Below are 27340 nucleotides of genomic sequence, written 5' to 3' on the forward strand. Positions count from 1 at the left end.
ATATATATAGTTCTGCCAGTGGGGACACCCAGGGGGACCTCAGGACATCAGGGGTCAGCCCTCATGGACAAAGCCCGAGGTCTTAGCTCGCTGGATGAACCTCTGCACCCTGAGCAGCTGGTGGCTTCACAGGGCAAGGAGTAGGCATCCCCCCTCAACTTGGCACAGTGCCCCCTCGACAGCCCAGCATTCCTCAAAGGTGGACACCGTCTGCCGGAGGAAAGAAAGGAAGAAAGACTTTGACTTTTAGAAACATTTATTCTGGGGAGGGTGACAAATGAGGGGCAGTAAAGACCCTACAGGTTGGCCCAAATGTCTGGGCCTTAAGGACAAAGCCTGGGCTCATGGCCTGCAAAGCCTGCCTGCACAGTCTAGTCCGTGATCTTTTTAACAAGTATACATTGCATCAAAGTAAATAAATAAGGGGGGGCAGGGGATGGCAGCAAGTGAGACAGGCAAGTGGGCCCATGAGGCCAGGCATGAGCAATGAGACGTGGGCCCATGGCCCACAGGGCCTACCCTCACGCTCTAGACAAAAAAAATGAACAAAGAAATATATACATATATACATATACATATATAGATATATACAGTTCTACAGTGGGGATGCTCAGGGGGGCCTCAGGACATCCGAGCAGGTGGTGGTGTCAGAGTGCAAGGAGCAGGCATCCCTGTTCAACCTGGCACAGTGCCCCCTCGATGGCCCAGTGCTCCTCAAAAGTTGGGCACTGTCTGTTGGAGATCCGCATGCTCAAATTCAAGCAAGAGGCAGGCCTGCACCAACAGGTGGAAAAGCTGCAGGGCATCGTCCATCCTGGTCCTGGTGAGCCAGTTTCAATGGCTCTTCAGGGTGGCCATCTTGGCCTGGACCACCAGGAAGTTGGCCAGGCCGACTGTGCCCTGCTCAGCTGCCCAGTACGGGAAAGAATAGATGTATGCATGCTCCAAAAATTCCTGGCCCAGTGCCCCAAACAGTGCCCCGAGGGCGGCAAAGAGTGGTCGTAGCCAGGGGCAGTTGAGGAAGGCGTGAAAAATGTTGAAAGCAAGAAAGAAAAAGAACAACCACTGTATTTGAAAATGTGCTCAGTCTTGCAATTGCCAATAAAACTGTCATCATTTTAATGTATTGTTGAGGAACATTAGCCAAAAATGAATCAGTGTCTTGACCTGTAAAGCAAGAGCCTCAAACTTGCTTGTCATTTTCCTAAAGAGAAATAAATATTCTACAAATAATTGAAGTTGCTATAGATCAAGGACAGTCCCGTGGTAAAATAGTGAACCTATATTCAAAACACCTGGATTGCATTCGCAGGTCTACTGTAGACTTCTGACATGGCCTTGGACAAGATGCTTTATCTACTTCTGACTCAGTTTCCCCATCTGTGAAATTGGGGACAGCTGTACTTCATAAGTGTGCCAGTGACAATGACAATATATGTATTAATGATTGGGAAGTCAGGATATAAAATGGAGAGACAGCCTTGTAATGAAATAAAAACATGTTGTAGTTGCATCAAACAAAACCTTTTTTCTGTGGTACCCGTTATTATCCCCAGTGAGAAACTGTCTGCTGGATGATGTAGGAGTATAGTACACTTGATATCATAGGGTATTGCACAGTGGATGCATCTACATGTGCCCCCCACAGTGCTGCGCTGTCATTTAGTACTTGCTTTAGGAAGTAATAAATGATGGTGCAGTAATAGTGGTTACTGTGCCGTCTCAGTGATGCACAGTTGTTTTTAGCAGCTACGTCATCATAGCGAGGTAGCTCATTGCTACAGTGATGTAGCATCGGCATCATGGTTTCTGCCTGCTGATGCTATGTCACCATAGTGATGAGCTATGTCACCGAGTGACAAGCAATGTAGCGCATTGTTACGGTGACATAGTATCACATGTAGACACACCCATTGTTGCTCAGTCTTTTGGCCCTGTCGATCAGACAAGTGGCACAGGACCGGTCTGTGGGTTGGATTGAGCTCCATGTGCTAGGACCCGCCCCTATGCTGCTTCTGCCCAGCTACATGATCTGGATAGGACTCTGCATGGCCTCAGTTGGGCCCTGTACGCAGGAATGGAGTCCTAGCACCTCCCCAGACCAGCGCTGCATGCCAGAATTGGGCCCTGTGCTTTGCCCTTCATCATGCACTGGGATCAGGCCCTGGGGAACCATGCACTGGGATTGGACCCCAGCCGCCTGTGTTGCTCCCACTCAGTGCTGTGGGCCAGGATTGGGCTCTGGGGCCCAAACCACCCCATCCTGGCCCTGTGCTCTGGGATTGGGCCCCCACATGCTGAGATCAGGCTGGCACTGCCCCCACCTGGTCTCATGTGACAGGATCAGGTCCTGGGGCCTGGCGTCACCCCTAAGCCCCCTTCTACCAGTACCCAAATTATCACTAGGGTTTGAAAGAAAGTGGCCAGAGCTGCATATTGTGAAGGGCCTAATCCTGGTGGTGTGTTACTTGGCTTGCAATGAGAACATCTGATGGAGCAGATGCCTCAGGATACTTAGGCAGCAGTCTGCTCATGGTTTGGACCCCAGTCGCACACATGTTTGGACTAGGGAAGTTCGGAGTATGCACAGAGGTAGAACTGGAAGTACCCAGAGACCTTTGAAGTTGGATAGGAAACCGTCCACCCACTTAGATAGCACCTGAACAAGGGCTTCTGTATCACAATTTTAGAGTCAGGCACTTTAGCTCTGTCTCAGTCCACCATTAAGGCTGCCTATACATGCACCTTTACAGGTGGGAAGGAGGCTTTTAATTAGAGTGGTTCCTGGAGAATTAAAACGTCACAGCATCATGTGTATTACCACCCCGTGTGTTTAAAAATGGCTGCAGGATGCTCTAATTAAAGCTCATTCAACAAGCTTTAGGTAAAGCGCCCCCACGGCCGTTTTGAAAACCAGGGGGAACTTAATACACATGACTGCAGTCATGCTGGAGCGTTCTAATTAGAAGGCGGAGCAGACTCAATTAATCGAATGAGAATGCATCAGAGGACGTCTATAGGCAGCTTAGGTGCCTAAGTCCTTAATTAAATCCAGTCCTTCATTAAAAATATCTTTTGCCTGGCTAGTTATTGTGATATGGATTTCTTTTGATTAACAATAACCTTTTCCTGTCTTAAAAAATTGCTTAACCCATTAAATATTGCTGTGTTGTATTGTTAAAGAACCTTGACTTCAGTTTCATTATAAATAATAACTGTTTCCTGCGTCTGTTCAAATATCATCATTGTACTTTAATAATGGGTAAATGAGTGAATACCGTGGACATTCAGCTGCACAGGTTTATGCCAAGGATAGAGGAAGCAAAATGATTTCACGCCCAGGGGCCCAGATTCCCTTGGGGATCTGACATGTGTAACGCAGCTGAACCTAGGAGTTGCAACATGTGGAACTTGTCATTAATGAGCAGCTTCTGGAAACAGTTGGTAGCTGTGTCGCAGGAGGCAAAGTGTAAACACACGCTGGCATTTTCAAAGCGTTGCGCACAGGGGGTCGAACAGTGTCATCAGGTAGCAGTCTGGTATGTGTCTGTGTGTGTGTGCGCACATGTGGCTGGGACTTGTATTTGGGCCAGAGAACTATGAAAAAGAAATCCCAACCAGCTGTAGCCTCTGATTGTGTCCTTGTCTTATTTAGCTTAAGGAGGAATCTGCTTTCTTCAGCCCTTCTTCTCAACCAGCGAAAAGTTTATCGAGGTCTGGGTTTTGTAAGGAGACTGACTTCTATTACACACACACACACGCACACTTATTTTCTTTCCAGTTGTTAGCTTTATCAGCGCGGGGAAGGTTTGAACTTCCCGCACAATCCCCTGAATCTGGGGTTGGAGGTTTAAGACAAACGACACCACTCACAACACAGCTGTGAGAACTGAGCGTGCTGTGCCGGGCGCTGCCCCTCATAATTAGCCTTGAACCTACGGGCTTTGTCTAGGTTTCAGTTTGCAAATTCATCAGCCAAGACGCCAGGTTTTCTTTTGCAAATAAATCCCCCAGCCTTTCAGTGTTCAAAAGTAAAGTAAAATTGGATGCCTTGGTGAGTGCTAAACACCAGAGAATAGATTCCAGGCGAGAGCGCTTGGCTGTTGAAAGAGAAGCCTCAGCTATTATAACACACGAACAGATGGCAAGATACGAAAGGCAACTCTATCCATGTAGGAAACTGCTTTCCTTCAAAAAAAAATTAAAAAAACCAAAATTAATTGAAAAGCCGTTTTGCACTGAAAACAGTTTCAATGGGATTTTTCAACTGGTTATAATGGAAGCACAGGAAGCTGGCAACTTTTTCATATATATTTTAATTTCTATTTGTTCCGGTTTGTTGGGGGAAAGATATTTTTCTGTCTTGCTAAGGTTTTCAGGACTTCAGCCCAGTCCTCCTAGACCTTTCAAGGCCCAGAACAGACCAAGGCCCTGGGGTTCGGGCTTTCTCCTGGGATGTGGGAGACCAGACTTCAAGCCTGTGTTCCTAGAAAGTGAAACAGTCTCATCAGCAGAGTTTGAGAGACACTCTTGCCCATATGGCCGTGAATCAGTCGATTAGGACACTCAAGCCCTTGGACTGAATGAGTCAGATAAAAGGCCTGAAACACCCAGGGTGAGTGTTTTAACTAGTGGGATGTTGCATTTTCAGCAGTCACTTCTCTCTGGCTGTGATCATCAACTTCCTAGACCTAAGAAGCCTTTCCTGTCCAAACAACCACAAAAATGTTCAGCTTTGTCAGCCCCCGCCTCCCACTTTGCCACAAGTTCCCCCACTAGCTTTAGCCCCATGATAATAGTCACTTATTGTGTAAGACAGGGTTCCCTGCAAGCACGGGTATTGAGGCTTCGTGCCAGCCGGTTCTGCATCGAACATCTGTATTCACACAGACGCTGAATCCCCACTCTTCATCTACTGCAATTTGAGAGCCTGAAAATACAATGACTGCTAAAAGGCAGCCTGCTGCTTCTTCAGCTCTGAATAAAGCGATCCCTGGAAGACTGCTGCTAAAAGAAAACACGAAGCAACCTGGGGCTTTAAAAATAGATGTTGACGGCCGGAGCTGCACAACCAGCTGGGCTCCATTTAGAAAACGCTGGCTAAGGTTTTAAGGTCACACCGGCTCTGTGGGAAATAAAGAGGCCATGGTGTATGTTTAATTGGAGATGGGGGGGGGGGGGGGAAGAGCTATGCTAGGAGCTGCTTTACTGACTCCATCATTACTGTGCTTTCTCTCTTATCAGCTCCCTTCAGCTCAATGTCTCCGATGGAAATGCCTCTGCTGCACAAAGGAAAAACAATTTTAATTACACCCCATCTCCTTCCTTCTTTGCCTCTACTCTGTAACTTTGGCATCGCCCACAGTTTGAAATCCCTTTCCCTTCTCCGCTTTTCTTTGCCTTCAGTCTTTGATTGTCGCCATCATGCTGCCTGCATAGCTTGCTGGCCCAATCCCATCCTTGCTAAAGTCCTTGAGTGAAAACCTGACTGCTGAAGTCAATGGCATAGCGGTTAGACCCATCCCCGCCACATCTATGTATGTATTAAGTACCTTCTACTATTGCCCACTGTACATGCATGCATAGGGCAGTTCAAAGGGCCAGGTGCTCCTAGTACACCCTGGTTGTCTAAAGCAAGGCAAGATTTCACCTGCACCTACCAGTCTTCCTCTCTCTGAGCCAGACTATTTCCTCTTATTTTTTTTCCTTTCAGGCCTGTCATTCATTGTAGGAAGGGGAAGGCAGTGATAGTCCAGCCCAGAAGACTTCATTAACCCTTTTTTTTTTACCATGGGAAAAAGTCCAGCCCGCCACATGCCACCATTACACACCTGCAGCAAAGTGTCATCACTTAACCCCACCGTTTTCTGACATCTCTTCCACCCACCTGCTTATTTCAGGATGCAAATGGAGATTATCCCCTTTGATTTTTAAATTGCTCTGTGGATATTCTTCCTGTCTACATCTAATTTTCTGTGATACTCATCTCACTGGGCACGTCTACATGTGCACATTTACTGCACAGTAACCAAAAATTACTGTACGCTTCAACATATGCACACTTGTATTGTACAGTAAATATAGTGACTTGTGCTGACTTGGGTGTAAATTTGATCCCTGCACCATGCAGGGATCAAATTTATGCCTGATTAGTTACTGTGCAGTAATGCACGTGTAGATGCCTTACTGTGCAGTAACACTGACTATCTTTAGTCCCAAGTCAGTGCACACACAGCGTTACTGCACTTTAGCAGCTGCATATGTAGACGCCAGCCTAAAAAAATGCTTACTGCGCAGTAAGTTACTGTGCAGTAAATGCACATGTAGACACACTTACTGTTCCCTCTTATACTCTTCTCTCCTAACTCGTTCATATTTTTCCATGCCTGCACTTAAACATCTGGTATACTTTAAGCATGTTCTTAAGTATGTTGCTGATTGGAGGCCTCATATTGGGATTGGGTGTCCGCTCTTGAGGAGAGTGGAGAATGTGGGGAGAAGTAGCAAGCGGATGGGGAGATGCCAGGGAATAAAGGGTTTCACTTATCCAGAAAGAGAAACAGAAGATGGGACAGGAGGCCATCTCATGTTGGATCCAATGAAGGTGTGACACAGCAGCAGCTGGGAGTAGCTGGAGCAGGAGGAATTGGGAATAGCATCTTGGATCCACTCAGCTTCCTCATAGACTATTTTACTCTCTGATACAAATAACAACACACCTCTTCTTTTCAAGGCACTTGGCTGACAGCACTTATTAGCATACAAATGGAAGAGGCACAAGTTGGATCTTAAAATTTTTCTTTGCTGGAAACCTTGGTGTTTTGCTAAGTGGCATAATAGGGATCTTTCAAGGTGAAACTCGCTTGCACCCTTCTGCAATATTTAAGATCTATCTAGAAGTTTTAAGTGATACACAGGCCTTGGGCTGGCCCCTAACGTGCAAGTGAATTTAATTTTCAAAGAATCACTGGACATTTTAAACGAAGATAGTAGTATAGGACCTGGAAAACTTGTTCTAATTTAACTGTCAGGCCACTGAAAAGCTTTCCTATGTCCCTGCATGCATTCAACAAGAACTCTGTGGAGGAGACAAGCCAATAACTTGCCAGATATCAGATTTGGTTTTCATCTAGGCTTTTCATGGTACAGCTGCAATTGGCTATCGGCTCCTAACCCTGGAATATCCCCTTAGAAGATGAAGGTATGTGGAGCCTGCACGCATTTCATAGTGCCTGGTGGCGTGTGTGTATTCCGGTAGGACATCGTACGTGGCTGCACTTTCTGATCTCATTGAAGGACTGTAATCCATCATCTTTTGAACTGTGGCATTGATTTTATTTGCTTATTGTTTGTCAGGTCCTGCTCTGCTTTGCTGCAAAACCCTATGTAGCTGTTCTGGATTCATCACAATCTACCTAGAGGCAGGTCGATACCACTAACATGCTGTGCCAGACAGCCCCGGGCTGAGACACACAGGACCACTCCACGCTGTCTCCTCAAGCAGAAGCCCCATGTGAGCAGTGTTTTACTTGCACTAATTAGCTCTCAGCTGGCTGGAATTGGATATGACTGAGCACAACCTCTAGTCCCATACTTGGCTTTCATTTATTTTCCTTTGTGTTCTTGTCTCTCATTCAATCAAATATTTGTACTTCAGTCTGTTTGACTTGGAAAAAAGGACCTTTTGACTGCTGTATCCCTCCTTTTTTATTCCTTTATTATTATTTTAGGCATTCTTGAGGCAGCCTTTGCCTTAGCAGCTGGTAAGTTAAAGAAAATAAACACATTTGTTCTATTTTTCAGAGACTCCAGTTATTAGCAGCTCTTATGCATCTCATGGGGCACTTGGGATGCTCAACACCTTTGAAATTCAGGCCAATAAATGGAAGTGGGGATTTGACATAATCTTAGTTGACCACTGGTAAATCTCACTGAGTAATGGACCCCAAGTTGAACAACAGAAGACAATAGTTTGTGGATAATCCATTGGCTGATATATGTCTGCAGAACGTACATGTCGAGCAAGTGCAAAGGGAGCTGGATGTGCCAGCCCATCCAGGGGAAATATAGATATGCATACATGGCAATGTGTACTGGGGAATCTGGGATCAGGAGAAATTGCTGCCGTTGTCCATATGCATCGGTTCTTGCATTGCCTGTCAGTTTTATGGCACACAGACATCCCCTGTCCCTTTGATCTTAAGGAAAAGGAGCAGCAGAAAGTCTAAAACAAGTATTTATGCTACCAATGAAACCCACAAGCCCTTCTTCCTGGACTGAATTTTTTTCCAGGCATTGCCAACATACTTGAATTTAGCTTAATTCAGCAAAGCACATGGCTGAGAACATTGCCTAAGGGTGGCAGCAGTGTACGTGGGGGTGGGCAAGAGGAGCACCTACCCCAGATGCCAAGTTAGGAGGGCTGGCAGAATTGCTCCCCATCCCTGGAGAGTCTGTGCCCTGGCAGCATTGCCATGCTGGGAGCTCCAAAACAATTCCTGGCTGCTTTTGCTTTAGGAGCAAGAGAGCCAGGCTGGGCAGACTGTTTAGAAGTGCCTGGTGGGGGTAAGGCTCTTCCTCTCCCTCCCTGGGCCCTGGCCATTGGGCCCACACTCCCTTCACCCTTGCTGTCAGAAACTTTGGCCCCTGCCCCCATGCTCTTGGCACCATGGCACTCCCACCACTGCAAGGTCTGCCTCAGGTACCAACTTGGCTTATTGTGCCACTGAGATAGGGACACAGCAAACAGGCTGAACTAAAAAAAAAGGACTAGAATTGGAAAAGAAAGCATACAGCCTGGCAGTGGCTGCCAGAACCTGCCTGCATAGCTACCTCTACTGCTGTATGAAGCAGTTTGGTCTGAGCTGAGGGTCACTGCCATGGCACTGCCCCATCATTTGCAGCTGCAGTGCATCAAAGCAATCAGAGGTGCTGATCCTCCTCTGGCTTTATGAAGAGATTTTTATTATATCTGAGTCCCCCAATAGTTTCTTGCAATGCCCCCATTGCATGGTGCAGGAGAGAAGAAACAACACTGATACAGGGGAGATGCCCTTTCAGAACAAGCAAAACCTAGCTCTGTTTCTGGCTGCTGGTAGGGCTTGGAAAGGAAGGTCAAGGTAGGGATAAACCACCCAGCCCTAGGCCAAGTCTGCCATAACTCCACGTAAGGATACAGAGATTTGTCTGCACAGGAACCAGGCCACTTAGTTTTACTGGCAGCAAAGGGCAACTCTTAATCTCTTAGGCTAAGTGCAGGCAGTCAAAAAGCCTGAGGCTGAATCGATTCAATCTCCGCAGGTTAGTCTAAACTGCAGAGATTGAACCAGTAAGTGAGTGAACAGACATTCACTTTGATTCCAGAAATACAACCACATGCTTGCAGTAGCAAGTCAAAAGTCTGGGGGAGAGGGAAGGTTTGCAAGGGAGGCGCAAAGCATCCTGGGATGCTAGGGGACTGTGAGTTAACTTGAATTTGGAGGGGATCTGGGACAGAAGTTCAATAAACCAATTTAACCTAAATCCATGAAGTCTGATACTACATCCATCCAGGTTTATCTTAAACCAGTTTGGGCCATTTTGAAAGTGGTTTATGTGTACTGAACTTGTGTTGTGTTACAGATTTGAACCCGTTTCTAGTTACTTACGGTTTATGTATCATTTCTGTCCCTAGCCCTAGCGTGACTAAGAGATCCTTGGAATGGGAGATTCCTCTCCCATCCTTCCTCTCCTTCCTCTTTTAGAGCCTGATCCTGGAAGGAGAAGGGTTCCCCTCACTCCTCAGCCAGATGTTTTCAGCACCCTCCCATAAAAGTTTGGGCTTGGCCTTTCTTCCACCTGGGAAGAAACAGCAGCCAACCCATGTCCTTTCAAAAGCCTTTTATGATGTCTCCAGGAACACAGCAAATCTGGTTATATTTTCCTTTAGAAACAATAACTCACAGGCAAGTGGAAGAAGGGGGAGAGAGTGAGACCCTGGTGACATGCCAGAATGGTTCAAATGAACACAATGCATGAACATCAGAACAACTTCCTCTGCCCCTGCTCCCAGAGTCCAGGTGCTGGAGAGCCAGGCTGCCTGCATATGATAAACAGTAGATACCAAGGAGGAGGAGGTGGAGGAAGCCTGTTCCTCTGACTGCTGTTTGGGAAAAGGAGGAAGCTGCAAGATAACTGTTATTTAAAACTATGGAACAACTTTGCTTTAGGGGCTCATGGGACTGCTGGGCTATAGCTTTATCACTGTGGACAAGGATGTTGACTGGGCACCCTAGGTGAACTTCCCAGGGAGAATGGGGCGTTTCATGCATCTCAGATTATCATACTGCTTCTGTTTACCCTCCGGATAATCCTCCACTTCCTGGATTTAGGTCATCTCTTGGTGCTTGAAGCTGTACATAAAGATGTTTCTTACTGGGCTCCACAGTACAGAGGCACACTGCCAACTCAGCATCCAGCCAAATGTTACTGTATCATGGGAAAACATCTGGGGAGAGCCGCATTCAGGTCCTGATAAGAATTTTATCTTGAGCACAATGAAAGCAAAGCCATTTCAAATGCAAGCTGAAATACTCTGTTTAATACAGCCTGCGGCAGCGAGGAAATCATAGCACATATGGTATTCAATCTTAGGGAGCTTGATTTAATGGTTAAGAAAAGGGTCTGGACTTGGGGCCAGCCACGGATTCAGTTTGTGACCTTGGGCAAGGCACTTAAGCAGACATTTTGCATCTGGGCTCTTTTAGGGTAGTCAGCTACATTTATGGGCAACTATTTTTAGCCAGTGACAAAGTTTGCTATTTTCAGAGGTTTTGAGTGGTGAGCACCTAAGTATGGATGTAGGGGGCTGAGAGACTGTCAGGACTTAACATTTTGGGCTTAAGGTAGGATTTTTAAAGGCTCTGATTGCTGGTGCTCATATTCCTAACTCAGGCCATTTTGAAGTCACAAGTCCTGTCTGGAAAATGGAGGTCATGATAAGCAGCATGAGAATTAATTACACAATATTTATACAGAAGTTAGAGCTTTTGAAATGAGTTCTGCATAAATGCTTAAGTATGATTAAATGATTAAGATGGCAATGACAGCATTTTCCTTTATTTCTCCAAATTCAGGGTTGTTTTTTTTAATAGACTCATAGATTGTAAGGCCAGAAGGGACCTCGGAAGATCATCGGGTCCAGCCCCTGGCATCAAGCAGGAAAGCTAACTTGGGGTCAGGTGGCCCCAGCGAGGTGACTGTCTAGTCTCCTCTTGAAGATTTCCAGGGTAGGTGATTGCACACCTCTGGAGGGAGTTTATTCCACAGTCTGGACACCCTGATTGTGAAGAGGTTTTTACTAATTTTAAGCCTGAAATGGTCTTCCAGGAGTTTGTGACCATTACTCCTGTTTTTCCCCAAGGGTGTCCTGGTGAACAGTTGCTCACAAGGAGCAGAGAGGGGGGTCTCCTCGCCACTGGTACTTGCTCTGCGCTGCCCCACTAAGACAGGGTGGACAGCAGCAAAACCCCCAGTTGTTCTTTTATTTCATTTAAAAATACATTCCTTCCCCTTCTCCTAACCATTTCTGACTTTTTCTCTCCCTCTCTATTCCCTATAGATAAGTATAAGTGAGCTAAGACATAGGATAAGCTTCAGCATTTTATTTTGGTAGCAAGTTGTTTTTTGTTTTATACATTTTTTCTCCTTTTCAAATAAGTGCCCTGTTATGGATATCCACTGTTTTTTATTGTATAATTATTATGTTTATATTGATTTTTACTGTTTTATATTACTGTTTTACTGATACTATATGATTTAGGCATACATATGTAAGTCAGCGTATGTCACATCAAGTTTCCATTTTGTCTCCATCTTGTGTCCCTTGCCCGGGCATACCCTGTTGTAACTTTGTCATAACTGTGTGACTCATATCTACCCCTCCTATGTAACTTGGTTCCTGAATGAATGGGGATGAATGAGGGTGCTTGAGATAAAAATGGCAGTAGGTCTAAAAATAGCTCCCTCTGAATGACTGAACCACCAACTCGATGACCCAGCCATCACCCTTCATTGACCCTCCCTGGCTCAAGATTTGGAAGACGAAGACTGCTGCAGAAATCAGTCAACCCATCATTACAGACACCTGAAATGGTATGTCCTTACCTAGGAGTGCACATGCTCAGTACACCAAGGGCTGACTCTTGCCTGGGCATGCCCCTGCCACTAGGGTCATGGAGAGTCTGCCCCTATAAAAGGGGGCAGTGAAGACAGATGCACTGGGACACCCTCTCCATCTGGACCAGCACCATGCCACACCACCTATCCACCCAGAGGCCCTGCCAGTGACCCCCCTCTGGACAACACCTTGCTAGAGAAAACCCCAACTGGCCGTTGAGAATCAACTCACAGCCCAGGATAGGTAGCTATCACCCACCTTCCTTCCCCAAGCAAAGGACTTGGACTCTGTTTCTCTTCCCTACCTGGACTCTAACCCTTCCACTGAGTCTCTTTCTCCCGCTACCATTGTGAGTGCTTGTGTGTGTGTGTGCGTGTGTAGGAACCAATAACTTCATGGGGCTGTGTAGTGTGTTGTCTGTTTAATAAACCTGTTATTTTGAAACCCTGAGTTGGGTTTTTTGTCTGTTTCCTGACTGTTTTCTCCTTGCCACCACTTATCTGCCCCCTGATCTCCCAGCTTTCAGCCTCAGTTTCCAGCCCCAATCTCCCAACCTTCTGCCTCTCTCTCTTCTGGATGTCTCCTCCTTGCCACCAGGCTTTTTCTCTTGCTTCTACCCCAGCACCAGTGACCTCGAGTTACTCTGGGGCCACTTGACCTTAAGTAACCCCAAGCCTCAGTTCCTCAGCCCAGCTTTTCTCTAGTCTACTGGTTCTAATCCTGGTCCCAGTAATTTTCACTCCCTACACTTTCTCTCTTTCACCTTAACCTTCCCCCCAGGTATCCCAAGTACCCCAAGCACACACATACACACACCGTACCAACCAAGTTAGGAACTCACCTGTGTGTGTGTGTAGGTGGGTTGTATGTGTGTGAACTGGTGAATATACATATATCTGTCATATATATATGTCATCGTGTGCATGATATATGAATTAGTGATCCATGTATGTGTACTGAGTGTGTGGGTATTGACAACTGATTGTTGTCTAATTTTTGGTGTGTGTACATGCTTGAATTGGTGATAGGTATGCATGTACCTAGGCTTGTAATCTAGGATTTGTATGTGACTGAGTTGGTAGTGTGTGTGTATGTGCCTAATTGATTTTTTGAGTGTGTGCATGTGCAACTGTACACAGTGCCCTCCTGTCTAACACCATGATATTGAGATCCTGAGAGTTGCCCTGACCCCACAGGGCAACACAGCAGTGAGGAGACCCCCAGCACGGACATCTGCTCCCTTAGGAGCCAGGTCATGTGGCAGGACGGTGCTGGCCCTTGCTGCACAATCTGGTTCCACAGGAAACAGAGATCTGGGACTGCATGGGGTGGGCAGTGGCAGCGAGGAGATCCCTGATGCAGATCTCTGCTCCTTGCAGAGTCAGATTATGTGGCAGGGCAGTGCTGGTCCCTGCTGAGCGACCTGGCTCCACAGGCAGCAGAGATCTGGTGCAGCATGGGGAGGGCAGTGGTGGCAAGGAGATATCAGCATGGATCTCTGCTCCATGCAGAGCCAGGTGACGTGGCTGGGACTAGCAGGTTTGTTCACTACTCTGCCCTGTTTCACTGCCCCATAACCTGGCATGACAGGGATCAGAGATCTGCGTGGGGGTCACCTCACTTGCATGGAGGGAAGCAGTCCTCCCTCTCCCCTGGATGAGCCACCCATGGCCCAGTCCTGCTCCCCGCTGGGGCATTGCAGCCCTCAGCCACAAGCCCTGTCCGGCGGGGCAGTAGGGCTGTGTGAAGCTTCCAGCCCATTCGAAACAAATTTGGCCGAAATGAAACAGGACAGTGATCTGAAACACCAAAATGAATCACTGTCCTCTGAAATGACCACATCCAAAAACAAATCGAAACACTGTCATTTTGCACAGCCCTTCTAAACTTGCCCAGCCACGGTGCGAGGGGTGGGGGGGATGCAGGTGCAGCTCACTCTGGGCAGAAGGAAGCAAGCAGCAGCAGGGCAGATCCCCTGCTTCAAGCACTTCCTCATCCACATCCCACCCCCCCGGCTCCCCTCACCAAGTCCCACGTCCCCCTGTCCCAGCTGGGCAGCTTGTTCCAGGCCCATCCCCAATCCCTCACTCCCCCACGCCCCTTCCCTTCCCCCTCTGCCCACCACAAGATTTACCAGCTGGAGGCACCTGTGTCCAGTGTGGTGGGGACTGCTGCCTGTTTTGTCTACGGCCAAATCTCCAAAGTGGTGCTGAATCTTTGGATCCAATTTGGCTGAATCAAATTGGGACAGTAATTCGAATCTCTGAATCAAATCACTGTCCCTACACATTGGCTGAATCTGAATCCGAAGCAAATACCACTTCACACAGGCCTACTGGGTAGCTCCACATATGTCCTGTTTCCCTAACCTACTGGGCACCTAAGTTGTGTCAGGACTCTCAGCCTAGGCCCATGCTGAACTCTCTCACCAGGGGGTCCAAGCTGGTTGGAGTTCTCTAAACATGCCCACCAGGCTGTAGATACTGTTCAGCTGCTGCACAAGATCAAGTTTAACCCATAGCCCACACTGAGAGTGCATTGTTGGGAGGCCCAGGTTTGCATCTCCCTTCCACCCAGTTTGGACCAAGGACTTGAATCAGTCTTGCATTAGCGTCCTCTAATGACAGAGCTGTCGTGCATTCTGAGGTGGGTCTTTCTTCCATCTGTCCTGTTGGAGCTTTTCCACATGTCTAGATAATTAAATATTCACTGGATAAGAAATTTGAAACTGGCTCTCTCATGTCCCAGGCAGGCACTTTGACCAACAGACTAGGAATCCATCTCTTTTCCCTTGTGCACGCTCTCTCTCTCTCTCTCCCAATGAATATTTCATTATTATATAAAGTAGAACCAGTTCAAAAGGAGAGACTGAGAGAGACTCATCTCAGATTACTCCAAGCCTGGTAACCGGGGCACTTTTCTTGGGAGGCAGGAGATATTCCTTCTCAGAATCCAGCAGGTTGAGGGTTTTCAAACAGGTCCCCTACCCTTGAAGGGAATACCTGAACCACTAAGCTACTGGGTATAATGGTCAGAAGACACCCTTGTTAGAATCAGGCCTTGCACCAATCATAGAGCCTGCTGAAAGCTGCCTTGCTCCTGACTAGATCCAGATGTGCCTAATTTTCCTAATGGCTGCAAGTGATTGCACTCTAAGATAGAAGCTCAGCTGACCCCTAGCCTTACCTTGGGCTTCACAAGCCTGAAGATCCATCTTGGTCTTTTGCTGCTTTCTTCCCTACTTCTTCCCAGTCCAAGGGGTGTAGTATACTTGGACTTGAGTGATGCTTTGATACGGTCTCATGTAAGTTCTTCAAAAGGAAACTGGAGAAATGTGAGCTAGATAAAGTTACTGCAAGGTTGAAGGATAAGTGGCTCAATAGCTGCAAGCAAAAGGTAATTATAAAAGGAGCCATTTCTGAATGGCAGGAGGTTTTGGCTGGGGTTTGTTCTAGGTCTGGTACTGTGTAATGTGTTTATGAATGATTTGGATGCTGGACTAAAGAGCTTCTAGAGCAAATTTGGAGGTCACATGAAACTGGGAAGGACTGTGAACATCCTGGAGGAGAGGAGTAGAATTCAGAAAGATCTTGATGGCGAGGAAGGCTGGGCTAGAGACAACAGATCAATGGAAGGTGCTGCACGTAGGGTAAATAATCAAAAGGACAAATATAGAATAGGGGATAAAATAGTAGGGGGAATAATTGCTGAGGAGGATCTTGGTGTTTTGATGGCTCACAGATCTTTCATGGGCGTGACTAGCCATATGATGCTGCAACAAAAAATCAAACTCAACTTTGGGTTACATCAGCAGGAATATTAGGTATAAGACCTGGGAGATGATGGGGTGAACCTACTAGGCAGTAGCTAGCCCTCATCTCAAATATTGCATGTGGTCCTGGGGTCCAACTTTCTTAAAGGATGGGATGAAGTTAGAGAAGGTCCAATGGTGGGTGATGAGAATGATAAAGGGCTTGGCAGGCAAGTCATATGAGGATAGTTTGAAAGAACTAAGCTTGTTTTCCTTGGAGAAAAGGTAACTAAACTGGGACATAATGTAAGTCTTCAGATACTTGAAGGGCTGCCATAAAGAGGATGGGGGACAACTTTTATTGCGCAGGACAGGACACACAGTAATGGCTTTAAATTGCAGTAAAGCAGGTTTAAATTGAATGTCAGGAGAAAATTTGATTACTGTTATAGCAGTGAGGCATAGGAATAGATGCCAAAAGAAGTTGTGGAATCTCCTTCATTGGAAGTTTTTGGCAGGAGGTGGGATAAGCATTGGGCAGGGATGATTTAGGAGCAGCAAGGCCTAAGGGGTGCTGTGAAGAGCAACCGTTGGAAAACCTGTAAGATCTCATCCATGCACACCCAGAGCATTGCTCTGGGACCATGAGAAGCATGCTGCAGTCCAGAGCAGCTGGAAATAGCAGTGGACTCTCTTCACCATCAGGAGAATGAAGCAAAGCTCCACAGCCAGCTTGGTTAGGGAAGAAGATTAAAGGAGCTGAGAAGTTTAGAGACAAAATGACAGACAGGGAAGTTCTGGCTCTGCAGTAAGGCTGTATAATGCGTGGAGTTGTGCTTTTGGTCCCCAGCTTGCAGTATAGAGTGGATGGTATCTGGTTTCCCCATACTCCTGGCTTTTCTGGTCACTAAATTGGGCCAGGAAGAAACGCTTTTCCCTCCTGTTGGTATCTGGGATTTTGTCACCTTCTTCAGAAGCATTTGGTGTTGGCTGCAGGCAAGGCTGGGGGCTCTGACTGGGGTGCGAGGATACTCCTGCTAGCACTTAAACCCTCCCCCCCACAAAGATCCTGGCTAGAAGGTCTTGTTTCCCTGATCAGGTTTGGGCCAATAACAACACTTGGGATCAGGAAGGAGTTGGTATGGCCGGTGTGTATGTCACCTTCCTCTGTAGTGGGGACATGGTCCTTTTCCCTGGATTTCTTGAGTGTATTTTAGAAAACTGCATGTTGCTCTTGTTCCCCTGCTTCTTCTGTGGCAAACTAAAATATGTTTCTGATGTTTCAGGTATTGTGCCTAGTAGTTGTATGAGGGGATTGCTCCCAAAGTTTTTAAGAGCTGGTTAGACAAACACTTGCCCAAAATAGTTCTTGACTTGATACTGCTTGCATGGCCTGCTGTCCAGGGTTGTCATGCTTCAAACCATTATAACAAGCCACCCATGCCCTGGTTCCCCACTGCTCTGTCTCTCTCTGTCCCTAACTCTGCAAGAGGCTTTGTGGCTGAGATTCCTGAACAGGAATTGCTGGGTCTCACCTGGGTGTAAGTACCTGACTATCTTCAAGAAGGAGGGCTCAGGATGTGCCCCTCACACTGGCATTTCTTACTGGCTTGCTTAAGTGGATCCAGTATGAGCCTGCTGGATATGGTGAACTCTGTTCTTTGGTATTCAGGTCTCTTCATTCAGGTGCCTAATTTGGGATGGGGTTTCACCAGGACACCTAAAAGCTAGGCATTACAATGCAACCTGTTATAGATAACTTCTTTTGGGAGCTAGTGCTTGGGATCTCATCCTGAGTTACATTCTCATAAATAAATAAAGAGGCTGTAACATAGATCTTTACAGGTCCAGTGCGTGGCAAATTGGCTTAGCGGTCACACCCAGAGAGTGTTAGTAGAGGGGTCAATATCGACCTGGAAGGATGTGCGTAGTGGAGTCCCACAGGGTTTGGTCCTTGGCCCTGTACTCTTCAATATCTTCATCAGTGACTTGGATGTGGGTGTGAAGTGTGCTCTGTCCATGTTTGCGGATGATGCTAAGTTGTGGTGTGAAATGCACACTTCAGAGGGTAGGGAATGATTGCAGGCAGACCTGGACAGGTTAGAAAACTGGGCAGGGCACAATAGGATGCAGTGCAACAAGGACAAGTATAGAGTGCTGCACCTAGAGTGCAAAAATATCCAGCACATCTACTGGCTGGGCAGTGACCCTCTCAGCAGCACAGAAACGGAAAGGGATCTCGGAGTCATCGTGGATGCCAAGATGAACATGAGTCATCAGTGTGATGAAATCATCAGCAAAGCTAACTGCACTTTATCATGCATCAGCAGATGCATGATGAATAGATCCAAGGAGGTGATACTTCCCCTCTACGTGGCATTGGTTACACCACAGTTGGAGTACTGCATCCAATTTTGGGCATCGCATTTCAAGAAGGATGTTGATACACTCGAGGGTTCAGACGAGGGCCACTCAGGGCTTGTCCTGTAAGCTCCTAACCATATATCAGGAGAGACTGAGGGACCTGGACATCTTCAGCCTTCTCAAGAGAAGACGGAGAGGTGATCTTGTGGCTGCCTACAAATTCATTGGGAGACGCAGCAAGGGTTGGAGATGCTCTGTTCCCCAGGGCGCCTCTTGGGGTAACAAGGAGCAATGGTCACAAACTGACAGAGATCAGATTTAGTTTAGATATCAGGAAGAACTTCTTCACAGTAAGGGTGGCCAGAATCTGGAACGGGCTCCCAAGGGAGGTGGTGCTCTCCCTACCTGGGGGGTCTTCAAGAGGAGGTTAGATAGGCATCTGGCTGGGGTCGTCTGACCCCAGCGCTCTTTCCTGCCCAGGCAGGGGGTTGGACTCAATGATCTGTTGAGGTCCCTTCTGACCCTAGCATAACTACAAATCCATGTGGTGCAGGAACCAAGAGGAGTAGCTTTATTGCCCCTTTTCATTTCACATTTAAGGGCCTGTGCAGCCCTGGGGGGAGAAGAATGAGCAGCCTTATTGCTTTGGATAAATCCAATATCTTTTATTAGACCAACTAAAATAGTTGGAATTTCCATTTCAATTGGTAAGATTCAATATCTTCCATGTTTCAGGGGCATAGGTTGCAGTCACGTTGCTCTAAGGCATAACGTATGCTTAGTCTTCTTTTTGGTGCGTAACAGCCACCCAGTGACCAAGACTAGCTGAAGCAAAGAGTACACCACCTAAAACACACTCTTGGGATGCAAGGGGTAATCTGTCCCCACTCACAAAGGCTGCTCCCCTGATCATTCCCCTTAAAGGAGAGGATCCGTCATCATTTTAACTGGTCTAAACCACCTAGGGAGCCCCTTCCACTAGATGTGTACCCTAGGGCCATTTCTGCCAGCCTTCTGTCCCCATGATTGTTACTGGACTAATGAGAAGGGGCTGGATGACTGCAGGAAATCTGGCCCCTACATCTCCAGGAGTTGTAAAATATTGCACAGCTTTGTTTCAAACGGAGGTAGCTGCGACTTGGGCACTGGGGTCCCCACTGGCCTGCACCTGACTTCCAAAAAGAGCAATGCAGAACAGGAGGCCAGATTATAGGTGGAAAATTAAATCACACTTAGGAACTCTAAGCACTTTATGATGTGACTTGTACAAACCTTTCAGGCATCACTTCATTCACCACTGATCTATGGCCCCTGTGTAGTTATTAGTGTATCATGCAAGAACCAAAGAGAGTGGTAGGAAACCCATCTTCATTAAATATGCTGAACCTCTGGCGTTTGTAGCATTTTTGCTCCATGAACCTCTTGTGTCATCCCAAAATAGGCCTCTTTGGAAGCCTGTCCCTCTATTTCCAGTTCCAGTCATCATGCTACCGCCTGTTCAGGTGTTGAAAAGCAATGCCGAGCAACACGAAACAATAGCTTTTTAAAAAAGAAAGCAACACATTTTAGCACCTGAAACACAAGCAGGGAGAGCTGAGGCTGTAACAATGCTGCTAGTAAAGATACTGGACCAATTTAGAAGGTGGAGTCTCTTCCTCTAGTATTTAAGTAAACAGGAAATCTGTTTCTTTGTATGGTTCAATACAAACCAATGCATCTTTTGCAACTTTAATTCAAGGGCTGTTGATTGCTATCACCACAATGCTGAATGGAAACATCCTAAATTCCCATGTGCCACCTGAAAATGTGCTAGGCAGCCTGCAGATAAGTGATGGTGTTGCTGAGCTGGTTGGCTCACCTCCTAAGAGTGTGCAAAGAGGGAATTGGGATTGGCCAAGGGACGCAAGTGCTGCCATCTCTATATCTTTTAACGTCAAGTTCCCAGCAACGGACGGGATTTACAAAAGCTTTCCTGGCTCTGACAGAGCTTGATTGATGAGGTTAGATTGTTGCTTTGGCCACGCTTTATTTATTCCTGTACAAGTTCCTGTTCCTGCACTAGAATGGCATGACTATTTTCCAGGGTATTAGTCTCCTCCATGGGCCATGGGGGAGTTGGCCAAGGGTGTGTTGCTCTTCTCTATTCCTGATAAGGGAATGAATGAACGGTTTTTGGTTTGTCTTTGACTTTTTTTTCTCTGTCCTGTGTTTCGAAGTTCCCTCAGCACAGATCCTTCCTCCTTTCTGGTTGTTCTGAGGAAATGCACATCAGTCTCCAAACCACAAAACCCACATCATTCCTACAGCCTCATTCTCTGCTGCTTCTGGGTCACAAATCATTATGTTGTCAGTCGCAAAAAGCAGTTATTCAGAATCACTCAGTCATTTCTCCTCTATCAGGTCAAAGGGTTAAACCTCTGCTTAGGGGAACTGCAAAGTGCTGCGGCGTCCTTGTGGTTTCAAGGGCCATGGGAGACCACACGGCTGGTAGAGGGGATATGAATGTTGAGGAACTAAAATCTGCTTGAGCTCCAGGGGTGTTGCCTCCGATCCACAGGGATCCAGGTCTTGGACCTGGGATACATTATGAGGAAGAGGAGGGGGCAGTGCCTTTGGACTGAAGGCACGCTGATCCTTTGCACAATGCCAATTTACCCATGGGACTGGAAAATGTCCCATTGAGTCAATATTAGAGTCTTCCTCCTTGAGCACAGAGGATGAGAAGGTGAGGCCATGATCTCACTTCTCCTTGCTTTTTTATTTTAAGGCACATGGCTCAGCCGACATGTATGTGATCTGTAGTTTCAGATATACCTCAGCCTCCATTAGAAGCTACTACATCAACTGAACTTTCCGCCCCATTCAAAGCCACTGTTAATTCAGTGTGCTTGTCCTCCTTGTACACCTCCCACCCATCGTTTAGGTCCAGCAGCCTTTAAGGTGATCTCATTTTATGTTGAGTCTGTTATACAGATCAGCAGAGGAAGTACACGTGACCTTGTAAAATTTGCACAGATCTAGGTAGCGGACCTGCATTCTGCTGTGGCACGACCCTTCAAGGTATCCTGCAGAGTCGCTTTACAAAACTTCACACTCTGTTTGGTTGTTCTGATTTTTTTTAAGGCCTTCTGGGATGAGTGATGTCTCAGACTTGGTTTTCAAAAATCCCGCAGAGCTAATTAGTTTTAAAACTGCTTTATACGTTCCTCCACTTTGTGGTCGTTAAATGATTTTTTTTAAAAACCTTGCACTTTGCCATGAAATAAGAAGGGCAGAGCAGAGAGCACTCAAGAGGAGAATAACTAGAAGAAGAGATTTAAACAGCAAGGACCTGGGCGTGTGTGTCTGGAGAAAAGCAAAGAGTAATTATCTTGGCCTGATTAAGGAGATGTTACACTGGAGGGAGGAATTTGTTAATCCCTCTTGTCAGAGGCAGACTAAGAAATGGGTTTACGAGACAGCAGGGAGAATTTTTGATGAAATGCTAGGAAAACTTTTGAACTGCTAGAAAGATTAGGGAATGGAACAAAAGTTACAGGGGAGAATATGAGTCAGTGTGGGCACAGATAGCCTGGGCTAGACAGCCATATGTTAAAGGAGAATAAATTCAGCTGTACCACAAGTCAAGGGAAAGGACCAAGCTGGTGGTTCTTCCCCCCTGGACAAGCTGGAGGCCCTCCATAGTTGTAGCTGGACTGCTGGGTAACTTAATAAAGCAAAGTTTATATATGTCTTGGGCCTCTAGAAAACTGTCCATTAAAAAACATCAGCTCCTGCTGCTGAATGTCCCCACTGCAGATTCAGTGCCCCTCCATCCTGCTTCCCCAGCAAGGGAAGCATGGAGTGGACTTTGTAAAGAATGGCAGGAGGTAAATGCACATTATCAGGGTTTCAGCACCCTTTATAGGTTTCATCATTTCCCAGTCAATCAAGCAATGTGATACCATTTGTAAGGAAGGGCACTGATAGGTCCTGAGTAACAAGGGTAAGAGGCATGTCATGGTTGCCATGTATACCATTTACCATACTGACCACACAAGGGCATCAAAACTGCATTATTTGGCCAGGTTTTTTAGACCAACAAAAACCAGCATCTATTAAGTGGTCATAGGCAGGCAAGGTTCTTTGTGTAGATGTGATATCTTTTATTAGACCAACTAAATCGTTGGAAAAATTGTTCTTTGCAAGCTTTTGGGCACAAACACCCTTCTTCAGGCCCAGGGAGAGTCTGTTGTTGTTTTGTGTTCTCCCAGGTGGAACAGAAGCCAATATGGAAAATGCAGGGCTGTAACAATGCAAACGCATGGCAGGGAGGATCAAAGGTGTTGGGAGACAATAGATGTGAGACAGGTTCGGGGGGGAAAGTGGGGCATGTTGACCTGGTGATAGAAGGCAGCTATTAAGTACCTATGATATGGTAATACAAGGTTCTTTGGGTAAATGTGATATCTTTTATTGACCAACTAAATAGCTGGAAAAATTGTTCTTTGCAAGCTTTCGGATGCCAACTCCCTTCTTCAGGCATAGGGAGAGTTAAAAGCATCCAGACCCAGCGACTGCTGTGTTGATCTTTATGATCTTTTATAGAAAAACTTTAGACATGCAGCAACTTCTTAACAAGGAGATCCAGTGGAAAAGACATGAGAAGATGGGCTTTGGCAGATTAGATACTGGACAGGGACCTGGAGCTTGTTTATACTTGAAAGGAACTTGCTAGGATAGCTGTCCTGGGAGCTCTATACAGGCAACTAAAAACTATAAACCCCCCCTGGTGGAGATGCAACTTATACCAGCAAAAGAAGTTGGATAATAAGAACTAGTTGGCAAAAGTACTTTAAAGCAGTTCCCAGAATGGAATAAATTCTATTAATGGAAGGCAAAGTTCTTTGGGTAGATGTGATATCTTTTATTAGACCAGCTGAGTAGTTGGAAAAAAAGTTTTTGGCAAGCTTCTGGGCGCAGTTACCCTTCGTCAAGCATGGGGAGTCTCTGCTGGTCTGAGACGCCAAGGAATGAGAGAAGCTAAAAGTGTGGAGGGATGTCAGTGAAAATGTAAATGGGTCGAGATAAGCAAGACAAAAGGAAAAGCAGGGAGGGGAAGAGAGTGTGTGGGGGGGAAGTCAGAGGGAGACAGCAGAGATAAAATACAAGGTGAAAAAGAGGCAGTCCACGAAGAAGGGAAGTTGGAGATCAGGAAAGCAGGAATAGGAGAAGCTAAAAGTGTGACAGGGTGCCAGTGAAGATATAAAAGGGTAGAAGTAAGAAAACAAAAGGGAAAGCAGGGGAAAGAGGAGGAAGAAAAAAGGGGACAAAAAAGGCCAAAGGGAAAACACTACAGAGGTAATAATACAAGGTAAAAAAGAGGCTATCAATAAAAAGGAAATGGTAGGGAACCAGGAAGAAAAAGGGCAGAGAAGTCGGGAAGGGAGGGAGAAAAAAGGTGGTGGGGGGAGGAGTGTATGAGGTCAGGTCAGGCAGATTGTAATGTGTCATAAATCCAATATCTATACTGAGTCCATGATTTTTAGTATCTAGTAGGTTGATGGCCACAGGCGATGATCTGGTAAGGGGACTCCAGGTCCTTGACCACCTGGGTGACAGCGGTCATTGCTTGCTGGAATTCATCATCCAGCACAGGGTTACAAGGGCCTGCAGCAAGGTGCTAGCCCTAGACTTCAAGAGGGCCAACTTCAACGAGTTGAGGAGATTGGTGGGAGAGGCGCTGGGGTCCTCGAGGGCAGGGGAACTCAGTGCCCAAGATGAGTGGTTGTTCCTTATGGAGACGATACTCAGGGCCCAAGGAGTAAGAATCCCAACAAGAAGCAAGTGGGGCAAGAGTGCCCGAAAGCCTCCCTGGCTCACTGAGGACGTCTGGGAATGCCTGGTTGCCAAAAAGGCGGCGTACACCCAGTGGAAGAGGGGGGCTCTCCAAAGAAGAGTATACCTCCACTGCTTGGGCCTGTAGGGGGGGCTGTTAGGAAAGCTAAGGCGGACATAGAGCTAGGACTAGCATCCAAGATCAAAGATAATAAAAAATCCTTTTTCAAATATATAGGGAGGATGAAGAAAGCACCAGGAAATGTGGGGCCCCTGCAAGATGCACTGGGCAATCTGGTGGTTGCACCAGAGGAGAATGCAGACCTCTTTAACAAATTCTTCACCTCCATTTTCTTGTGCAGGGACCAGGACTCCTCCACTGTGTTTCAAGACGAACTTGAGGGGAACGCCTCAAGACCTAAGGTTGTGGAGGACTGGGTTAGAGTGCTTCTGGAGGGGCTGGATGTGTTCAAGTCAGCAGGTCCAGATGCTCTCCACCCCAGGGTGTTGAGGGAGCTAGCAGGGGTTATTGCTGGGCCCTTGGCACGGCTTTACGAGCACTTATGGTGCTCGGGCCAGGTGCCAGATGATTGGAGGATAGCCAATGTGGTCCCCATCTTTAAGAAAGGGAGGAGGGAGGACCTGGGCAGCTGTAGGCCCGTCAGTCTTACCTCAATCCTGGGGAAACTCTTTGAGAAGATCATCAAGGAGCACATCTGTGATAAGCCGGCATCAGGGATGATGCTCAAGGGCAACCAGCACGGTTTCATTAGGGGCAGGTCATGTCAGACCAACCTAATTGCCTTTTATGATCAGGTCACAAAAGCTCTGGATGCAGGTGTTGCCGTGGATGTAGACTTTCTGGACTTCAGCAAGGCCTTTGACACTGTCGACCACCCCGTCCTCATTAAAAAACTAGGCGACTGTGGCATCAATACCTACACAGTCAGATGGATTGCAAATTGGCTGAAGGGTCGTACCCAGAGGGTGGTGGTGGACAGATCATATTCGACCTGGGGAGAAGTGGGCAGTGGAGTCACCCAGGGCTCAGTCCTTGAGCCCGCACTGTTCAACTTCTTTATCAGTGATTTGGACGATGGGGTGAAAAGCAACCTGTTCAAATTTGCTGATGATACCAACATTTTTGGTGAGGTGGGCATGCTAGTAGGGAGGGAAAGACTGCAGAAAGACCTGGATAGGTTGCAGAGGTGGGCTAACAAAAACAGGATGTGTTTCAACATGGACAAGTGCAGGATGCTGCACTTGGGCAGTAGTAACCAGCAGCACACTTATAAAATGGGAAACTCCCTTCTTGAGAGCATGGAGGCAGAAAGGGATCCTGGAGTCATCATTGACTCCAAGATGAACATGGGCCGACAATGCGAGGTCACGGTCGGCGGGGCTAACCGGACCCTATCATGCATCCACAGGTGCATCTCAAGTAGGGCCAAGGAGGTGATCCTCCCCCTCTACGCGGCACTGGTCAGGCCGCAGCTGAAGTACTGTGTCCAGTTCTGGGCACCCCACTTCAAAGGGATGTGGACACCATTGGGAGGGTCCAGAGGAGGGCCACCCGCATGATCCGGGGACAGCAGGGCAGACCCTACAATGAGAGGCTACGGGACCTGAACCTGTTCAGCCTTCACAAGAGAAGGCTGGGGGGGGACCTTGTGACCATCTATAAACTCACTAGGGGGGACCAGAAGGGTTTGGGGGAGACCTTGTTTCCCCTAGCGCCCCCCGGGATAACAAGGAATAACGGCCACAAGTTGTTGGAGAGTAGGTTTAGATTAGACATCCGTAGGAACTACTTCACAGTCAGGGCGGCTAGGACCTGGAACCAGCTTCCAATGGAAATGGTGCTGGGTCCTACCCTGGGGGTCTTTAAGAAGCGGCTCGATGCCTACCTGACTGGGGTCACTTGAACCCAGTTTCCCTCCTGCCCAGGCAGGGGGTTGGACTTGAAGATGTACAAGGTCCCTTCCGACCCGACTTCTATGATTCTGTGATGGAGTGAAGTTTGTAGGCTCATCTATGGCAGTTGTGTTGGAGGATTAGAACAGAGAGATTGGAGAGGGAGTGACTTACCTGTGAGAAGTGTGCACCCGCAGATAGTTCGGTATTCTTGTCTTCGATAAATTTTGGTATGTGTTCATTGTTTGGTTTCTCCTACGTGGTGGCAATGTGTAGGAGGAGCACCCACTGAGAGTGCTGGTGCAACCTTGACAGCAGCATTCCCAGGCAGGGGGGTCAGGTGAGCACACTGGTGCCTGCCCTGAGCGCACCAGCTGGGGAGTGCTCCTGGAGAAGTGAACCCCCCGCTGCCAATCCTGCTGACATGGAAGTGCCAGCGGCATGCCGCTGCCAGTTTTAGGTTGGCAGGATCAGCCATGGGGACCCTTCCCCGCCCCCCTAGTTGGCAGAATTTGCACTGGGAAAACCCCTACTCCCCCCTGGCCAGCAGGATCAGCCACGGGGGAACCCCCTCCAGTCACTGACCGTCTGCGGGGGGAGGGGGAAGTGCCCCCCCCCGACTCAGGAGGTACCGGTCGCCCATGCTCCTACATATTTTCCTTCAGGGCATTTGATGCACTGGATGAGACATATTACATTTCTGGAGGTGCAGGTGTAGGATCCAGGAATGGTGATGGTCTGTTGTTGGGTGTAGTTATTGTGGGGGTGGTGGAGATGTGTTGGCAGGTTTGTATTTCTTGCCCTGGCATGATGTGGATCCATTGGGTGTGGTTTAGGTCATAGGGAGTTTGCTTCTGGTGATGAGGTTAGCAAGGAGTACTGCATCCAGTTCTGGGTGCTGCACTTCAGGAGGGATGTGGACAGCATGGAGAGGGTCCAGAGGAGGGCCACCCGCATGATCAGGGGGCAGCAAGGCAGGCCCTACGAGGAGAGGCTATGGGACCTGAACTTGTTCAGCCTCCTCAAGAGAAGGCTGAGGGGGGATCTAGTGGCCATTTACAAACTAGTCAGAGGGGACCAGCTGGCACTGGGGGAGTCCCTGTTCCCCTGAGCACTCCCAGGAGTGACTAGAAATACCGGTCACAAGCTGGCAGAGGGTCAATTCAGAATAGACATCAGGAGGCACTACATCACTGTCAGGGCAGCTAGGGCCTGGAACCAACTTCCAAGAGAAGTGGTGCTGGCTCCTACCCTGGGGGACTTTAAGAGGAGGCTGGACGAACACTTTGCTGGGGTCGTTTGACCCTGGTACTTTTTCCTGCCATGGCAGGGGGTTG

The 27340-nt window shown here is 47.4% G+C and overlaps 1 protein-coding gene across 1 annotated transcript in view; it reads left to right on the top strand.

Moving 5' to 3' along the window:
• Window positions 1–7195: 7195 nt before the first annotated feature.
• GHRHR (growth hormone releasing hormone receptor) overlaps window positions 7196–27340 on the top strand; it is a 69023-nt gene continuing 48878 nt past the window's right edge. The window contains exons 1-2 of the mRNA XM_059729368.1: window positions 7196–7201; window positions 15315–15461. Coding sequence (XP_059585351.1) covers window positions 7196–7201; window positions 15315–15461 — 153 coding nt within the window. The remainder of the gene's footprint in view (window positions 7202–15314; window positions 15462–27340) is intronic.

The sequence above is a fragment of the Alligator mississippiensis genome, chromosome 5 (assembly GCF_030867095.1).
Source record: "Alligator mississippiensis isolate rAllMis1 chromosome 5, rAllMis1, whole genome shotgun sequence".
Taxonomy (NCBI): Eukaryota; Metazoa; Chordata; order Crocodylia; family Alligatoridae; genus Alligator; species Alligator mississippiensis.